This window comes from Apteryx rowi, unplaced genomic scaffold (genome assembly GCF_003343035.1).
Source record: "Apteryx rowi isolate R43461 unplaced genomic scaffold, aptRow1 scaffold_19, whole genome shotgun sequence".
Lineage (NCBI taxonomy): Eukaryota > Metazoa > Chordata > Aves > Apterygiformes > Apterygidae > Apteryx > Apteryx rowi.
Window position 1 is genome coordinate 3,062,884 of NW_020448196.1, and position 19,413 is coordinate 3,082,296.

General features: G+C 55.7%; 1 protein-coding gene across 1 annotated transcript; it reads right to left on the reverse strand.

Annotated features, from left to right (window-relative positions):
- Positions 1–4,317: 4,317 nt before the first annotated feature.
- On the reverse strand, positions 4,318–12,115 carry MYMK (myomaker, myoblast fusion factor). Its single transcript, XM_026062295.1, has 5 exons — positions 11,831–12,115; positions 10,135–10,249; positions 7,046–7,194; positions 5,675–5,791; positions 4,318–4,474 (listed from the first exon to the last, which is right to left on the reverse strand). The coding sequence occupies exons 1-5, from the start codon at positions 11,963–11,965 to the stop codon at positions 4,328–4,330; spliced, it is 663 nt and encodes a 220-aa protein (XP_025918080.1). The 5' UTR covers positions 11,966–12,115; the 3' UTR covers positions 4,318–4,327.
- Between the last annotated feature and the right edge of the window lie 7,298 nt (positions 12,116–19,413).

A 19,413-nucleotide genomic window follows, 5' to 3' on the forward strand; every position in this document is an offset into this window, starting at 1 on the left:
GTCCGTCGGGGTGGTGGAGGCCAAATGCTGCTCCGGAGGGTTTCCCAGCCCCTCGGCATCCGGGGCGTGATCCTGCACCCTCCTGCCTCTGCTTTTCCCCGTGATGAGCCGTGGTAGCGCAGGGTCCGTGTAGGGGACCTGGGGACTCAACCCAGTTCCCCGGGGCCCTGAAACCCCTGGGCCATCGCTCCTGAAAAACCTCGGTCGTTGCAAGAGGCTGCAGAGCAGCACTGGGATGAGGTGAGAGGAAAGAGGAGGACGAGAGCAACCCGAAATGACGTTGCATAGGATTTTTTTAAGCAAATCCCTGATGCACAGCCTTTCTTCTTGTGGGAATCTGGCACTTGGTTATGCTGATGTGCACCCACCTGGGAGCTGGGTCAGCCTTGGGGGTCAGGGAGGAACCAGCAGGGATTAGTCTTCTTCACCCAGGGCAGGGACTTATGGATTTGGGCCTGGGAAAGTCAGAAAGGAGGAGAAGGAGCAATCTGCTGAGCCAGATGGAGCTCACGGGAGAAGGAGCGGCACTGGCAGGGAGCATAACTTGCCACCGGTGCGTTTTTTTGCAGCCGTTTCCACCCAGCCAGGCTGCCTTTGCTTGGTCTTGCTCAGAGGCCCAGAGGAACAGACACCTCCAACATCCCGTTTCTGCTCCCACTTCCTTCTGCTGTTTGGTACATGTGTTTTTAACATTAATTAAAGTGAAAATTAGACTCGATCCTTCCAGGATGTCACCAGAGTAAAACCTGGAAGCGCCGAAGTGTGGTGCAGTGAGCCAGGAACGGTGTCGCTTTACTGAACCGGGCCATGGCATCTGCTCTAGCTCCACCATGCTCCTGTAGTCAGACACCTCCCGAACGTCAGAACTGAGCTGTGACGGCAGACCCAGGGCCAGACGTCTCCGCGGGGCTGCCCCATGCTCTTCCTGCCTCTGCCTACGCCAAAAAGCATCGCTCTTGAATTTCCAGGGACGTTGCTCTACCACGGAGCAAGGAGCCTTTGCGGAAGTCCTGGTGGAGGCGTCACCTTGGGTTGTCCATCTCTGCTCCTTATAGGCGTCACATGCCACCGGAGCAACGGCACTTTCCGAAGTGGGATCACTTTGCCGTGCCTTAAAGGGCACGAAAGCGGTCAGGAGAAAAACGGAGGCCCCACAGGCTGCGAACGAGCCCGGCCGGGGGGGCTCCCAGCCCAAAGGCGCCCGCCAAGGTGGCAGCGAGAGGGCGCGGGAAGCAGCAGCAGCGGCGCCTGGAATAAAACCCTCACGCTGCCTTTCAAAGCCGCACGGCGATAAGGCGTTTTCTGGAGTGCCCCGCGCGGCTGGCAGCAGAACGCGAGCTTTCGTGCTTCGCTCCGGCTGGTCTGGAGCTTCGCGCAGCCAAGGCGTTTGCATGAAGTTTGCCTGCAAGATTAGCTGGCGTTGGGCCCCACGAGACATCCCTGGAAGCCTCCGCCGGAGCGGGACGAGGTCCCAACGCCCCTGTCCCGCGAGGGCGGGCGAGCACGTGCTCTACCTGGAGGGGGACGACAGGTCGCGTGGCCCCGAAGCCCTGGGCGAAGCCGTCGCCTCCTGCGCCCGTCCCCTGCTTGAGGGCATCGCCTAGCCGGCACGAAGCTGGCAGCCTCCTGCCCTCTTGGTCGCCGTTTTTGTGCCTTCGCGCCGCTAGCAGACGCCTTTGGAAGCGAAAGCTGAATCCCGCCCCTCTTCATTCCTTTTTTCCTTTTTTCTTTCTTTTTTTTCCTTCCCCCCCCCCGGCTGATCTTAAAAAAGCCCCGGGTGGTTTGGGCTTTGCGAAACCCAAATGCCTTTTGCAGCGTCAAGCACGGATCCCATAAGTAATATCCCAGCGTTCGAGAATAAGACAGTATATGAAGTAGACGGGGAGCTATAAAGACGCTTTAAAAGGGGCAATAAAAGTTTTGGGTTTCATATCGTCTTACCAAAGAAGAGAAAAACAGAGAAGCAGGAAATTTCAGTAGCAGACATGACAAAGGTCACAGCACTCAGACTGCACCTTAGACGAAAACACCTACTCTTATGAAAACAGCAAGAATTTTTGGCAAGGGCTCAAGAGCTCTTACAGGCAAAGCTCTCGGCAGCTCTAAAAGGTTACAAGAGACTGTTTTGTCTACGTTGCTGTAAATGTTTATAATATTCCCCTGCATCGGTACTGCATGGGATATCCTGCCCGGGGGATAGGGAGCTCAGCCCGTGCCGCTGCGGTGCGGGAGCTGCGGGGACGCGGGCGCGAGGAGCCCGGCGCGGTGCACCCGGGGAGCGCGGCTTGCCCTGGCTGCGCTTTTGCCTTGCTGCGTCTCTCCCTCCGTGCTTTGAGCGCGGGCAGCACATTTGCAAAAATCGGCTGCTGGGGTTTTTGGGGGTCTCGCTCGGAGACGCCCTGGCACGGTTTCCGGAGGCGCCCAAGCTCCCGCTGTGTCTCCTCCTGGCCCACGGTTTCGGGGGGGATCGAAGGTTTGCCACAGCCAGAGCAGAGCCCTGTTTTATCAGCAGAGAGGGGAAAAAACCAGCATTGCCTGGTATTTTATTGTATTCAATAGGCTTTTTTTTACTTTCTTTTTTTTTCCTTCTTTCTGCAGCACCTGAACGCACGGCAGGTGTGAGCAGGAGCTTTCCTCGACTCAGCTGGGCCTCACCTAACCTGCCCTCCTTATCTGCAGGGCCTTTGCCAACCTTTTTCCCTTGAAAGCACTGAAGGACCTTGAGAGCGTGTCTCGCTCGTGCCTCGATAGCGGCGTTGGCTCGCGTGCGGCACCCGTGGCGCGTCGCGGTCGCCGAGTGGCTCCGCTCTGAGCGCTTTACAGGCACGGCGGTGAGTACTTGGTCCCTGCTGCACGGATGCCCGGTCCCCAGCCCAGGACCCTCTTCCATGTCCACCCGCCCTCGCGGGTTTATTAAAACCTCCCGTGCAGGGCTTTCCCCCTCCTCAGAACCAGTCCGACTCGACGCTGCCTCCTGCCCTGGCAAGGGGGCTGTGCACCGCTGCAGACGGCGTGCAGAGATGCTTCTTGCAAGAGTCTCCGGATTAGGAGTCAGAGCACTTGGGACCGTTTCTCAGGGATGCCCTAGCTCTCCTTGCATGGCAAAGTACATCAGTAGCGTGCGTGCAACGGGGAAAGCGTGGCACGTGGGCTATACACTCAGAGCACGTTGCAAGACGTGCAGGTGGCTGGGTGCTCGGAAAGGCCCGATGCGCTGTGTTATTTTAGCGGTGAGCCCTTGGGAAGCTCTGCTAGCGCCGCGTCTGCATGCGGCCGCGTTGGCCGTGCCACCGCAGCACCAGCTTGTCAGTGACTCTTGGATGCTCTGGGGTTCATAACTCATTTGTATTTTTGTTGGAAGCTCGTTCGCTTTTGGTTGTTGCCCCATAGCAGGAAGCTGCTCTGATGAATGACCAGCGCAGATTTCTATTCCAGAGGAGCCCGGGCTTAATGTGGGCTTTCTGTGGACATCACTGTATATCAATACTGCTCTAATTGTCCATGACATATAGTCTTGGCTTTTTTCCCAGACAGTCTAAATAAATCATACACTTCTGCTATAGTAAATAGTCTGTTAGAGGAGATGTTGTAGGCTTACAGCCCTCCCTGCTCCCTCCAGGAGCTTCTTTTCTGTGCCTCTAATTTTCCATGTACTTTCCATACTAATGAGCCTCTCTGCAAGCGCACCTGCTGCCCGTGTGATCCAAACAGGGTTGCAAGGACAAAGTGCCCAATGTTGCCGCTGTCTCCGGGCCGGAGCGGGTTTGGCAGCGGAGGGCTGTGGGCAGGGGAGGAGGGGGGTGCCTGGAGCTCTCCTTTGGTGCTGGCACCCGACCTCGGCTGAGCAGGAGCGAGCGTGAGCCGGGCTAGAAAGTCTGTCGCACTGTTAAAGAAAGTTGGGTAGTGCACACTTGCAAAGCCTTGGTTAATATGCATTATTTACATCGGGAGAATACATAAATAAAATAGTAAATATCCTCACAAAAATACAGATTCTGTTAATTCAGCATCACAAACACAGCCCTGCGTGCTGCGGGACAACGCGGGTCCGCGCAGGCCGGCAAAAATGGGACCACCCAAGAGGCTGCGTGGCCCAGAGAGCGCGTGGAGAGACGCAGAGGTCTCCTGCACCTTCTCCCCAGCCGGGGAGAGGATCATTTTCCAGCCACGAGTTCTCCATGACAAACATGTGCTTCTCCAAGGAGAAGCCGCAAACTCGAAGCGCAGCCTCTGCTCGGGCTGACGGTGGAGAGACGAGGTCTTTCCAGGTGAAAAAGCCCAGGGCGGGCTGGGATCGGCGTAGATGCCCCTGGCCGCCCGGGGCACCTCAGACGCAGCAGCAGAGCGTGGAGCAGTCGAGCCGCGCGGGGCTCCCGGCGCTCCCGGCCTTCTTGTTCTCCTTGGGCAGCAGCAGGACGAAGGACATGGCCAAGGCGCAGTGGTAGAAGCTGTGCACGTAGGTGTAATCCCACTCCTGCAATCGGGACAGTGCGTTAGGGAGACCTGCCGGGCAACCAGGTGCCCTTGAGCTTCCTTATCCTCGTGGAGGGAGTTTTAGTTATTTCGTGACCCTCTCCCACCCCCAATTTGATGCCGCCATGAGGCTGTGCTCAGGGCTTTCCTCTCTCAGTTGCTCCTTGGTGGCACTGGCTTAGCTCTACCGTTACGTCTCTAAAAGTAGTCAAAAGGAAAGGAAAGAAAGTCCTGGGACTTCTGCCTCTTCTTGCTGCCGGAGAAGAAAGGCTTTCCAGCCTTAAAAAAGGCAGCAACAGAAAAGCAAAGTGGATTTAGCACATTCCAATTTGCACATTTCCCAACTCTTGAATGAAGTGTTTCATTACCCCACGAAGGACAAAATAGAGAAGCCGGGAGGGGAGGATGGGGCGCAATGGGGGAGGGAGTTTCTGCTAAGTGACGTTTTTATGTTCTGCTAGAATTTGCAATTACCGAATGCTTTGAAAAATAATCCTTGGGGAGCGCTGTGAAGTTGTATCTAGTAGCTCCCAAAGCACAGAGCAGCAGTAACGCGAGGGCTGAACACATGCTTGACTAGCAGCTGTGTCAGGAGGGTTATCTCCTTCCTCTCTCCTTCCCTTTCTGGGCGTTAGAGGCAGAACATTTCAGGCAGGAAGAGAGCATTGGCCAGTGGCGAGAGCAAAAGGTTAAAAGCCGGATCCAGCGCCCCAGGGAGCCAACAGCGCGTCTTTGCACTGGCGTGAGTAAGCCTTGGCTCGGGCTGTGCCGAGGTCATATCCAGTCCCTGCCATGGATTTGCGAGGTGTCCTTAAATCACCCATGCCCCGCTTCCAAAAAAGGCCACTAACACTCGACAAAATAGTTTCAAAGACTGCATCTGGCTGAAAAAAATTGGCCTGTCCTGGTGTAAACTCGCTTGTGGGAGGGAAGCGAACAAGCCTCCCCCTGTATGTTGCTCCTGATCAACTTTGTGCCCTACCCAAACTGCGGTTAATGAGCCGAACGTCGGGATGGGCACGGGGAGGGAGTGAATCCCTGTCTGTCCTGCTAGACCAAGGCACACCAACCCTATAGACAAGAGCTTGAGTTGAATTTTGTCCAAGGGTGGATGTGAAGCAGCAGTGCAAGGGGGAAATCTATCTTGGTAATGTCCTTCACACGTCGTAAAGTCAGTGTGATTTATCGTGCAAAGACTTACCTCGAAGAAGAACCTCAGCATCAGTGCTAATGCCCCAAAACAGAAGCCAGGACCGATCTGTTGTGTGTAGACACTCTTGTCTGGATATAGACCTTTCTTCTCTTTCATCTTTTGGAGCTGGAAGGAAAGAGAGAGCACATCAAGCCTATTCGCCCGGGTTTAACTCACTGCTCAGCATCTCAAAGATCCCACAAATGTTAAAATAAAACCAAGCAAAGGCCCCAAAACAGTTCCCTGAGGCTAAAAGATCCGTCTGTAGTGTGAGGTACCTACACCTGGGCGCTGCTCCGGATCCCCTGGTATATCACTGTTTCATTTTTGATCATAAAGCTCTTTTCCTAATATTCAGCCCAAAACCGAGGTTGTGGCCTTGTAAGCCCTGTCTCTGCCTCAGAAACGGGGCTGGAGGGAGGAAATATCAGTGCAAGGTCCATGGGCTGGAGGACGTGGGATGATCTCCGTGCCCCTCCCTCTGGGAACGGAAGGAATATGCCTGTCCCCCTCCCCATCTTATCTGTTTGCTTTTCCTTGAGTGCTTAACCTGTGCAGCCGTGATTTCAGGGGACCGTTACCTTTGCTGTGGCCCAAATTTGCTGCTGTAATTCAGTCCCTAATGATGGTAATGACAAAGGGAGCGCTGGCTCCCAGCAGCGCTGTAGACAGAGCTTAGCGACAGCGTTTAGCTGGGATTTGGATCACTGAATTTCCATGATGCTTGGCAGTGTCTTCCTGCAATTTCTGTTCCATCACTGAATCCTTTGCCTTTCCCTTTTACGGACATGCTCGCTCTTGCTAATGACTCCGACACACGCGCTCCCTCCCAGATAATTCTGATCAGGGACAGCAATATTTGCTGTGCACAGTGCATACACTGGGAAGAAGTTATGTGATTGTCATCCCCGGAGCTGCAAGCCAGATTCAGGCAGATTTTGGGCAGATTCCTTCCCACTTTATCACCGCCTTTTATGCACATCTTCCATTGGCTTCAGAGCAGTTTACCAGAGCACTCTACCCCTTAGTAGTTGTAAAAAACCCATAAATACATTCCTCATGATTAGAACTGCAGCAACAAGAGATGCGGTGGGCTGTTCAGACTGATTGGATCTGGCATTTATCACAAAAAGTGTTTACTGTCTGCCTGCTTGCTGCTTTGATTGCAGGAAAAGTACTGTTTAATCACCTTGATGACCTGCGTCCCAAGAGCTGGAGCTAGAGAAGGAAATTGCTCTCCTGGCACTGTCTCTCCTGCAGGTTGAACGCCCTCCGGGGAAAGCTCAGCCTGTTCCCCGTGGTGGGCCAGGGAATGGTGTGAGCACCTGCGTGACAGTGACTTTGAGCCCAGGTGAAGTGCCCGTACGGTTTTGTACTTACCCATTTCACGGTTATCACGAGGACGGCTGTCCCGATGGGTCCTGAGTAGACTCCGTAGCCCCAGCGGTCATGGTAGATCCTCACCGCTATGGTGAGCACACCAAACATGACGAAGGTGGATCTCTTCGGCTCATCGAACTCTGCCAGCGCTGCATGGCACAAACCACAGGGAGCATCAGGCCATCTCGTCTGCCTTTCTCCCACCCCGGGGCAAACGACATGGTTTTATCATGTGTCTAAAGCTTTACTGAAGTCTATCTGGGTCTGCCACAAGGACACTAAGTGTTTGATCCAAGTCTGAGGTTTGCCTTTCTTAAGTCTCACAGGTGGGCAAACTGAGGCACGCAGGGGGCAAAAGAAATCATCCCAAGGTATATGAGAAGGCAGTGGTGGGTCTAGGAGCTGATGTTAAATGTCTTAAATTCAGCGTTGTGTGTGGAAGCAAAAGGAGGTTTTCTGCCCTGGGTTTCCTTTCCTTCCCTTGCTCTCCTCCCAGCCCGAGTCGGCTCTCGTTGACTGAGAGGTGAGCACGTGCAAGCTCAGGCGTTTTGCACGTTGATGGGGAAGGCTCTTGCAGCAGAGGTTCGAGGGCTCTGGGGACACCTGGGGACACTGAATGGCTTTGCGTTCGGTACAGCCTGTGGCCCTAGTCTATGGACCTTGAAACTCGCTGGAAGTGAAAGGTTTTGAGCAGCCTTTCCTAGAGCAAACCCTGGCTTTGCAGGCAGCTGTGGTACTTCTGAGAGCAGAGCCCAATGCCGAGGACGTGGAGAGAGCCTACTCAGGCAACTGCCGTTGCTTCCAACGGGAGGTGAGTAGCCAGCTCTTCTCGTTGGCTCTGCAAAAGCCAAAGAGCCCAGTAAATCCTTCTGGGTGGTGGCAGCTGGGCTGACTTCACCAGCAGAGCCTCCGTCTGCCTTTCCTTCCCTTTCCCAGGTGGACTGAGAAGGCCCAGACCCGGTGGGCCGGCAACTGGCTCTTCGGTTAGTCCTTACCTCTCCAACCCAGCCTAACCTTGTTGGCTCACCTCAATCCAGCCACCACCTACCCAGCTCCGGCAGGGCTGCTCTGGCCCAGCCCTGGAAAGCTGCGAGCCGGTTGCAATCAGGGCCGGGATGGGGTGCTGGACTGCGCAGACACCTGCCTGGAGTTTGGAAGCTCCAAGCTGCCAGTGCAAGTGAATTATTAGAGGCTTTTGTTTAGCACAGAATGGGGTAATAACTGATAAAAGTTATGGATCCCAGTGGGCTCCATGCTTTTCCAGCTCACACAGCTGTGTTATGGCTGTCCCGGATTTGCATTCCGGGAAGCGTGCCCGAGGGTCTGCGTCCGCACATGTGCGCTCGGGCTTTACAAGCCACAGCGTGAGAGGCTTCCCTGTGCTTTAGTCACCACACCTTCTATGTCCTTGGATCGCATTTTTATAGGGAGTTTGGCTAAGGGATAATGTCCGCATTTTAATCTCTGTTTTTTCCCTGCGGGTCAATATTTTAAACATCTTAGTCCAGGATTTTTATTTTTTGTGAGTTTTTTTTAAATGCAGTAACGAAGCAATCAAGTCAAATTGAGCTGCAAGGAGCCAAAGTGTCTGGATGAGCTCTGACCTACCCTGACATTGCTATTGTCTACTGAAAAATGTCCTTGGGAGATGATCTGTCTAGTTGGGATTTTTTTTCAAGTTGTCATGGAGAGCACTAAATTGCCTTGGACAGTAAGAGAAGCCACCTGAAACCTGTAGGACTCAGACCTTGGGTGAACAGAGCCATTTCTAAGGTTAATCACTCATTTCCATGTTGTGGGACCAGGTGCTCCTGCCAAAGGGAGGAGGAAAAGGAGCCTGAGCTGAGGTGCTGTCCCGGGGTGTCCTGCCGGAGAAGGGCAGCGGCAAGGCTGGAGCTCTTCCTCCATCGGTGGAGACCGGAGAGGCAGAGGTAAAAGTCCTCCTGGCATTTTGGGCTGTGCATGGGCCCAACGACCCCACACCAGCATTTGGAGGGCTGGGGACCTTCCTGGTTGGAAGTAGGCTGGAATTGGGATTGCTGCTAGGGATGGGCTGAATTTGAGGAGCAAAACATTGGTGGCTGGAAAGGTGACTGCCCCGTCCTCTCTCTCCCCTTACTCTTTCCCTGTCAGAAATTCTCATCTGACCTTCTCCTTCAGAAAAAAAAAAGTTGGCAGAATTGGAAAATAAAAAAAGAAAGCTTGAAGGTTTCACCCTTCTCTAGTTCTTTCATTTCTCTTATTTCAATTATACCTTGTTCCAGTGGCAAATGAGAAACAAAAGAAGGAAAAAAGAGAAGGAAGAGAAAGCAGGGAAAAGAATCCAAATTTTTAATAAAAAGCAAGTGATATATCTTTCTCCTTTTTCAAATCCGATCTAATATTTCCTCTCAGCCCAGACTTGGCTTTTGATAAACCAAGGAGATATATTTGTGTTTTGACTAAGCTGCTTCGATTTGCGTGCTACCAGGGGAAGTGGCAGACTCTCCAATCCTTAATGCCTTCAAGCCGAGACTGGACGCCACTCGGGAAGGCAGACTTGGGACCGACAAGCCGACAGGCCCCATGCAGGGACAACGAGGAGAAAAATGAGATTCTCTGACACATGAGGTTTCAAATTAAGTGATCTCGTACTACCGTCCAGTCTTTAACTAAAGTTCAAGATTGAGTGTGTCATTTGCCAGTTTTAAAGAAAGAATTCCACTTTTTAAAGAAAGAATTCCAGTTTTTAAAAGATATGCATAAGAACCGATGATGGCAGAAGAACACCCAACTAATACAAATACTGGGCACCAGAACTCTGTCTATCTCCAAAAGCAAAACTTTTCCAGCCACCGCTCAAGACAGTTGCTGTATGTGTCTGTACAGCACCGAGCGCAACGGCTCTCCAGGGCATAAATGATATAAAAACGGATCAAAGCGCAGCTCAGCCTAGCTTGTAGGAAAGGTGCCTCCGCGTTAAGTCTTGCAGGTGGCAGCTCAAAGGCAGCTGCATTGCTGGGGACTGTCCCCACCAACCATCCCACCAACAAATCCTGCTCCAGCCTGCCAAAGCCGGCGCCGGACAGGCCCCCGAGCCCCGGGCTTACCCATCAGCGACACCCAAATGGACAGGGCCGTTCCGTAGATGCTGAAATACTCCAGGATATCGTACCGCATGAAGCACAGCACTGATAAACCAGGGCCATCGCACGCATGGTAAATCTATTGCGGAAAAAAACCAAAGCGTTAAAAAGCGTGTTACAAATCCAGACCCGGCATGAGGTCTTTATCACGGCAACTGAATCCTCGTTTTTTATCAACACCTAGTTGCTTACCCACAGACAGCTAAGGTAAAAGAAAAGACTTCTGCTGGGGGGTCCGAGACAGGCTTTGCGTGGCCTGTGCAACGGAGGGCCAGCCGGGAGCGGAAAGCCGGAGTCTCAGATGCAGCCGGGCGACAGATACGCAGTTGCGAATGCGTTTGAGAGATAACGTCTCCGTTCCCAATCGCAAATTACCTTAGGCAACCGCAGCAGCTGCGGCACCGCGCGGCTCCTCCCGACGGCCCCGGCAGCTGCCTGCCCTCCCTCGCGCGCGGCTATTTTGCCCCTCCAACCCTTTGTGGAAGACCCGTTCCACCCCCCATTGAAAATACGTGCCACGTTTCCAGCTGACATCCACGGGAGGTGGAGCAGACACCAAAACGGTGCAAAATGAAATCGTAGCCGTCTGGCTTCCCGGGGGCGCCGGCGGGGAGGCCTCGTTTGGTGCACTTTTATTGACTAGTCCTATAGTTCTTACGGGAGTAGCCGATTTTTTCCTTTTTCCCTGTATTGTGTTTCAAACGGAGGTTTAAACAGTGGATCCCTAGGAACAGCAACCTGGGAGTTCAGAGCCCTGCATTTTGCCCTTGGTTCTGCTATGGAAGAGATTTCCGCGCTGGGAAAAGCTCTTATCTACTCCCTGCCTCAGTCTGTCTGTCTGTACAAGGGACATAACGGTCCTCATGAAATGCCCTGCGATCTGGGGTGAGAAGAGATAAATGCAAGATTAGTTAGGTTGCCGGACTGTTCCTCAGCAGAGCCTTGCCATGGTATTAAAAGGAAACTTTTCCCGGTGGGAATGCAGCCCGCGTGTGTACGGGATCACTTAGCAGCTGTGCCGAGTTCAAGGCACCTTACTGCCGGCAGCGAGAACATCAATTATATTTTGCGCGTGTACAGACAAAAAACCTTCTCCACTCGTCCTGCTCGTGGCGAGGGGAGGCAGGTCGATCCTGAGCCTGGGGAAAGCACGTTGCCAACCCCGGGCTGGGGGGTTAGTCCTCATTTTTCTTGATAACTCAGCGACATGTTTTCAGTCCTTCCGTTCCCGGTGCAGAAACTTCCCAGACTCCGGCGTTACTCACATCACCATTTAACATTGCAAAATCAATAATTCGACTACGTGCTTTAGGCTGAAATGACGGAAACACAGCGAGTTTCTCTCAAGACAATTTAACCCCCAAATTCAGCACGGCCACTTACCAGCCGTAAAACAAGAGGGGAAAACAACTCCGAAACATCGCAGATAGATCACGCCGGGCGCCCGGATCCCTCTCCCTGACTTCACAACGGCTGGAGACCGTAAAACGCCAAACAACTCTATCTAGGGACATCGCTTGGGACATCCTGCAGGGACGATCCTAGTGCAGCTGCTCCGTGTCCCACGTGGGGGGAGCCCAGCTGAGGACGGGGACGCTGGGGGTGACCCCGGGGGCTCCCCCAGCCCTTCGCGGAGCACCGAGGCGCCCGGGGACCTTACCGCCACGAAGAACATGGTGAAGAAGTAAACCATGGCTTCCATGTGGAAGCGCCGCTTGGCCGCGATGCTGATGGTGGGGAGGAAGACCAGGCTGCTGAGGGTGGGGAGAAGGAGCTTGGCCACGAGCGACCCCATTGGCACCCCGCGAGCGAGCCGGCGGCTCCCGGGCAGCGTGCGCGGCCGAGCCCAGAGCAGCGGGACCGCGGAGGGCTCCGAAAGCAGCTGCAGCGAGCGTGCTTTAAACTTTAAATGTCCTGCGGGGCCGGGGTGATGCCGGCTGGCGACAGCTGCTGCGGCGGCGGCGATGGCGCAGCTGAGGCCTGCCCTTCCCGGGGACTCTCCCCCTTCGCCTCGCTTCGGCGGTGAAATTCCCGGCGCAGCCAGCGGCCCGGAGCGACAGATGCTGGGCGCTGCCCCGTGGCTTGGCCGAGGGGCGTCCGCGGCTGCAGGAGGGGGGCGACACGCACGGGGCCGAGCCCCGAAAGCAGCCGCGACGGCCTGAACCGTGGCTGCAAATAAATGCGATATTGCCCCGGCGCTCCTTGCTGCTCCGTGCACGGAGCCGGGCAGGTCCCGCTGGAGCATCGGTCATCCGTGTTAACCAGCACCTAACATGCCTGCGCTGTCCCCTGTGCTCCGATAGAGTTAAATTCAGCCCCTTTCTCAGCAACGCTCTAAAGCTTTGCAGCGCGGAGGATTATCCGTCGCGCTGCACCTACGGGAGACCGGTCTGAAATGACGGTGCCGAAGCGCCCCGGGGTGCAGGAATGCCGGCAGCTCGCCGCCCGCCGCTACGCGAAAGCCGCGGGAGAGGGACCGGCAGCCAAGCAAAGCCTGGGCTGCTAATCCGCTCGGCGGCTCCTCGCTGTTTATTTTGCAAAACTCTCCAGGGTCTCCCCGGATAAGCGGCAGCCCTGCTTTTGCGGCCCCGGCGCCGGCGTGGGGGTGGTGAAAGCGCCTCTCGAAGGCTGTTTGCACGGAGAGCGAGCGGCGCGCGGGTGCAGCGCGGCCCCCCCTCGCCCTGCCGGCAGCGTCCGCAGGCGCGCGGTTGCACGGCTGGGCGAGGAGCAGGGCTCGTGCAGCTGCCCAGGCGGCATCGCTTTGAAAATACCATCCAATAGCCGTCAAACGCAGCCCCCCCGCCGCCCCCCTCCTGCCTTTGCCCAAGCTCCAGCGGGAGCCCACTGGAAAGGAAGCCCAGTTGGCGGCTGCGTGCAGCAAGTGCCAGCCATGGAAAGTGCTCTCCGGAGCAGCAAAAAGCGCTGGAGTTCTCAGAAGCAAGAAAACATTCCACAGGTTGCTGTTCCTTTTTTTTTTTCTCGCAGCTGCACACCCTGGGCCTGGTGGTTGGTTTGCAGCCAGCGCTGTAGGCACAGAGGGGGAGGAAAAAAAACACAAAAAAACAGTTTTTGCACACATGTTCCAGCTATTATTGCAAAAGAGACCCCAAAGAAAACGGCAGGGCTGGGGGAAGGCAGGTGGCTCGGTAACAGCAGTAGCTGCTGCTTAAAAGGCCTTTGTTCAAGCTGCGAGCGACCGAACCGAAGCGCTGGACGTGGGCTCCTCAAATCCCCCCGCAGCGGAACCCGCGCAGCAAAGGGCCGGAGTTTTGCTCCTTCGCTCTTAAACAGGTAGGAAACCTAGAATGAGCAAATTTCAGCTCCTGCAGTTAAGTGCTTCTGGAAAGGCAACTTTTAAATGCGCATTCCAAAGGGCTCATTTTGTGCGGAAGGAGGTACCAGCACAAATGCAGGAATGGCGATACATATGGCTGCAAACTGGTTCCCAGGTGCCAAAACCAGGTCCTGGTATGCCGTTCCTGGATCATTCCAGCGTAAAATTAATCGTGGTTTTCTGTAAGCACTTCCACCACTTCAACTTAGACCCCGCAGTAAGGAAAGAGACACAGATAGGGCTTTTTTAATGCTAGGGTGATGGCTTGAAAGGGGTATACAGTGAAAAGGAGGATCAGAGATCGATGCCAATTTAGCAGCAGAAAATCCATGTATAATATGTTCTCCTTGGGGTGAATGTAAGATGACTTGCAAAAGCAACGGCTCTGGAACGGCGCAGTTATTCCCAAGGAGCCCTGAGCAATTCGGCTTGCGCGGCCCAGCCTAGCGATGGACCATCGCAAAGATTTAGTGCCTTCTTGCTGCGATAAGAAACCGCCCGGCGCAGGAGGAGCCGGTGCAAGCGCGGAGCAGCCCACGCGCGCGAGCGAGGCTCCCGCACCGGCACGGTCCGTCGCTGCAGGCCCGGCCGCGCGAGCGCATTGACCCCGGCTCCCGCTCGCTCCCGTGCGTGGCTCTGCCAAAGCACCTGCGTCCTTCTCTTTTTTTATTAGTGGAATAAATTGCCACTTAAAATATCCATTCTCCGTTGGGGCTGGTTCCATTTTAGGGCAGCTTTAGCTCAGCACTTGCCCTTAAAGAAAACCCCTCCTTCCCGCCTCTCTGCTGAATAAACCCGCTACGTGTGCTCCTCGCAGGGATCCTGCCTTCTTCTTGCCTTAGATACAGGGTTTTTCCGCCCTCCCCTTCTCCTTTGCCCGGTCACTGCCCGTTGCAAGCGGCAGCCGGGGGTGGCGGTTTAAGCCCGCGGAGCCTGCTGCCGGCGGCAGGCGGCCGAGGACCGCGACGGGCCGCGGGCGCGCTCCCGTTTCAGCCAAGGACGTCTGTCCTTGTCGCCGGGTTTCCGCCGTTTGTGCCCTTGCGGATGTCCCGGCTCCTCGGGGCGGCCGCCCGACTCCCAGCTCCGCTTCCTGCCGCCCAGCCGGAGCTGCGGCCCCGCGCGGCTCGGGGCACAAACGGAAAAGCTATAAAAAGAGGGAGGCTGGAAATAGCACGGGAGAGAGGGAGACAGAGCCGGCGAAAGCTGCCCCGGGAAGAGGCGAGGGCAAGAGCCGCCTCTCCCGGCCGGCAGACATCCTCTGCTCTCGCCACCGGTCTGGTGGCCCCGGGCGTGAGCCGGTCCCCGACCCGGGATGCTGCAAGCCGCCTTGACCCGGGCTCTTCGGAATAAGCTGCTGTGATGCCAAAGGCCAAAATAAGCGAGGCTCTTGCAACGGGGGCTCCCGGCGGGACCTATTTTTTACCATCACAGCTCCCAGAGCCCGGTGACTATGTGCGTGTCTCAGCTCTCGCGCCTTTGTTCCAAAACCTCGTTTTCTAGCCCACTTCCCCAAAGAGAAAAGCTTGAAGCTGTGATGTTTAAAGGCTCAAAATCCAGAAGGGAAAAAAAACGATCTTATGATTTTGGGGAGTCTGACTCACGATTTTTGAATGTCTGTGGTTGGCAATACTGCATAGCTTATGTCCCTCAACACAGTAATACACAACTGCCATGCAAAACTCATTTCATTGAAAGAAAAGGCTTTGTACTTTTTTTTTTCCTTAAATCTTTGCATAGCTAAAATTTCAAACCAAGTTTGACTTGTTTGGAAGCTCCTCCAGGCTCTTGCAGGAAAACGTATTGTTTGGATCAGGTAAAATTAAACTGAAAAGAAATCTGCAGAGAAAAAAGTGGCTTTTAAAGCCATTGCAACTCTGTGGCCGGGACTGTACCTGGGGTCGCTGTGGTTGCTTGCGGCTTCCAAACTGCGCAGAGATGTTTTTAATAGGAACCTGATGGCAAGAGCATCTTGGTGGCTTTGGCTTGTTCAGTTTGACTCGAAATATTGCAAATACTCACGGACGAAACCCTCACGCTAACACGATATAAATCACCATCATCCACATTTCATGGAAGCACGCAGAGATGAAGTGCCTTGCCTAACACTGTGCCCTAGGTCGCTCTGCAAGGGGCCGGGAGCGTCTCTAAGGGACGCTGCTTTGGTCGCCTCTTGCTGTTCGAGTTTCAGACTGGTAGGACATAGCCGCCGCTCTTGAGAAGAAGGTAGGGCTGAGTGCCAGAGCCTTTTGGGGGGCTTTGCCACGTTTTGATCCCAAATGTTCTGGCAGTGTTCTGGTTGTGCAGGGAATTCACCTACTGCGTGGCAGGCTTAAATCTGACCAGGTCGCGGATGGCTTTCCTATAAATACTGCATGGAACCGTGCTGAGTTGTTGAACACGTTGGTCACTCATGTAGAAGGTCTTAAAAAAGAAGGAAATTTGTTAATTGTCTTGTCCCCAGTTGAACACGAAGCTGCCAAGGGGGGGTTCTGGGCTAACGGGATCCAGACCCAACTCCTGCCTTTCCCGCAGCTGCCGCCTCCTCCTCCAGCCTGCATCGGGTGGACCTCAGCAAGCGTTTCTCCTGGGGCCGGTTATTGCAAAGCCATCCCGTCAGCTGGATCGGCGTGCGGGCTGGGCCAGAAAAGGGCTAATTTTGTCTGGAAGGTGGTGCTGGAACGCCGCCCTGCATGGCCGGGACGTGACTCTGGTTCGCCAAGAACAGGTTCTGGTATGTTGTTCAGACGCTTCTGGCACAAAACTAGCCCTGGACCTGCTCCGTGCACTTGCAGTCCCCGGCTGAACTCCCTGCGAGCTTCGGGCTCGGGGTGCCGGAGCGCGGCGCGGCGGGAGGACCTCGGGTGCGGATGGGGAGGTCTCCCAGCTGGTCGGTGGAAGCTGTGGCTCTTGCTCAGAAGACGGCATTGCTCTCTGCTTCCGAGTCCCCCTGGGATGAGCTGCTGAAGCCGGGTCTTGCGCCGGCACCGAGCGCCATGCCCTCGGCGGCACCGCAGAGCAAAGCGACCAAACCCAAGCCTAGGTGGGAAAAGGCCGGATCCCGTGAAACGCCGGGTTTCTCCTCTCCGTGGCGGAGCAGTCTCAGCTCCCACCGAGCGGAGACAATGCTCAGTCCAAGAGTTTGTTGAAGGAACTTCAGTGACGGAAACTCCTTTCCTCTGCAGGCACCTCTCCGAACGAACAAGCAGGCAGTTGTCTTTGACTCCCACCAGGCAGGAGACGACGTTATCCTGGAGCGTCTGCCGCTCCTTTCCTTTGCAGCCGGCGTTAGGCACGGCGGTGGCTTCGGTCGGAAAGGCTGGCAGGCTGGCGGCGACGTCCCTGGGGCGCAGGGCCCGACAGCAAACAAGACGAAGGCGCAACCACGGGCTGCTGCGCGGCGGGGGCTGAGCAAGAGCCCCTGAAAGCCTCATGGGGGGGGTGGCGGCGTTTCGGGCAGGCTGGGACGGGTGCCCAGAGGCTTGGCCAGGCGCGGAGCAAGCGCGCGTTGCTGTCCCAGGTCACCCGGAGCACAACCCCGAGCTCCAGCCCAGTGCCACGGCCTGAGGTTAGGAAATGAGTCTTTTCGGTGCTCCCAATGGGTGACACGCGGGGGCCGAGCTGCACGCCTGCAGCGGCGGCGGCAGCAAATGCTGCAGAACTGCCAACGCGGCCCATCGCGTGCGTCCAGGCCGTTGCAGCGCCTAGCAATCCCAGTGCAGACAGAGAATTTGCCCTTTCCTCCCGGCACCGCGGGATGCGGGGTGCCCGGTTCGGGGACGCCCGGCTGGGAGCACGCGCGGCGGCTGCCCTGCGGCTAACGGGGAGCAGGGATGCGCTGCGCCGCCCGTGCGGGGACGGCATCGCCGGCCCCGTTTTCCCCCGTTTTCGCCCGAGCCCTCCACCTCCCTTGGCGAGCACTGCATGAGTGCTCGGCAGTGGCGCGAGGAGGGGAAGGCCTCTCCCGCTGTCCGTGCAGGTGCATCTTGTCCCGATTTACGCCGGCCTCAAAAGCAGTAAATAACATCTGCAAATAATTTCTGCCGCTCATGCCAAAAAGGGGGAGGGATTAAAAAAAAAACCCCAAACCCCCGTTTGAGATCAGCTGCCGGTGCTTAACGCTGTACCTGTCCGCAGCCTCGGCAGGCAGAGCCCACTCCCCGTCGGGGGCCGGGGCAGCAACACCCCCCTGGATTTTGGGGGGTGGCGGGGGCTGGTTCAGCCCGAAATCGGAGCCGTTTGAGTGGGTCCGCGGTGCCGATGCTCGCGGCACGCGGGGCTGGACGGAGGCTGGAGCGCCCGGGCGGCGCGGGGGGCTTACGGGCGCCGCGGCGGGGGCACCGCTCCCGCTGCCTTCGAGAGGAGCCGCCGGGGGCTGCCGAGGCCGCGCGCCCTCCCGCAGCCCAGGCGCGCCGCGGCGGGATTTGTGCGAGCCGTCGGTGGCCGCTAGGAGCCGGGGAGGAATTTTCCGATGAAACGGGGATTGCGTCAGAAAGCGCTGAGTCATCTCGGCTCCCCGTTTCCTAGAAAAACGCAGCGGCTTGGGTGAACTTCGGGCGAAGCAGGGAGATGCAGCGCGCCCCGTCTGCTGCCCGCTCCCCCAGTGCTTCCCGCGGGGGCAGCCTTCCCCCCGCCTTGCCCCAGGGCTCGGGATCTCCCGGCCTCTTCCCCTCCTGGGTTTCTTTCCCAAACCCCGGGGGACGTGGGCATCCAGGGTCTCCAGGCAGCGCTGGGATGGTGCAACCTCCGGCCGAGACTGGGGGCTCCTGGCATGCGGCCGCCGGGACTTGCACGGCCCCAGGGCTGCTCCGACGCTTTCAATGTTAAATATTTTCGTCCTTTTAAAACGTATTTTGTTCAGACGCTTCCCTCCCGCTCATTCCAAGCTGGAAAGCATTTTTCTGCTGCATGGCTAGGGCTGGAATATTTTGAGCTGCACAAGCTCTGCGAGCTCGAGTGCTAAATTTTCCCGGTGTCCTGCTCACAGCCAACCGATGGAAAATGAAAAGTGGCAAATCAGCCTAGCTGGATGAATTAAAACAGGCTGGCAGACATTTAGCTAAACAGAAAAGGAGACTTAATTTCCCATGTAAATTTTTTGGTATGGGTTCTCCACTCAGCTTTACGCGTGCATCTCTGCAAGGACCGGTCCAAACTAGGGACACAGTCGACTGCAGCTGAGTCCTGCGGGGCACCTCGAGCCTCGAGGCGCGGTGGGATCACAGGTCAGAGGTCCCCGTGCACTCGTGCACCGAATTTGCCATTTGCAGGCTTGCGGGGCAAGTCTAGAGGGGAAGGAAAAAAGCCTTTAGCTGAACGTGTCTCTGAAACGTCAGAGCGTTTGGGAGCGGATGGAAGGAGTCCTTCAGGTGGGTTACCCAAAACTGCAGGGATATCACCACCGTGTGTGCAGGGGCGATATAGGCTAAGAAACGTTGCATACTTACCACGTAGGTGGGTTATATAATCAACCATGCTTTACACATAATGTGCACCGAGAGTGACATATACTGTGCATGGCTTGCCTATACCGTACAATATGTGTCTTTGCAACACGAGGTTTTCTCTCTGACACACAGACACATCAGCTATAACATATGCACAGCTCATCGGGCCAGGTGGAGTGTTTTCCTCAAAAATGTCTCTTTGTGTGTCTGAAACCTACAGCATTTTGGGGGGGGGTGTGCAGAAAACACGCTGTTTCAAGCTGAGCAAATGACCCAGAAGCTTAACAATTGCCACGGAAAACACATAATCATACGGATCTGCATTTCTGCCGGAGAAAACAAAATCAACGCCGGGAAAAGCATTTTTGCTGACCCTTCTCTGACTGAAGAGGCGCCTACGGCTGCACCAGAAAAACGTTTGCTATTTTCGTGGGAGATGCAAAGCAAGCTCAGAGCAACTCGAGG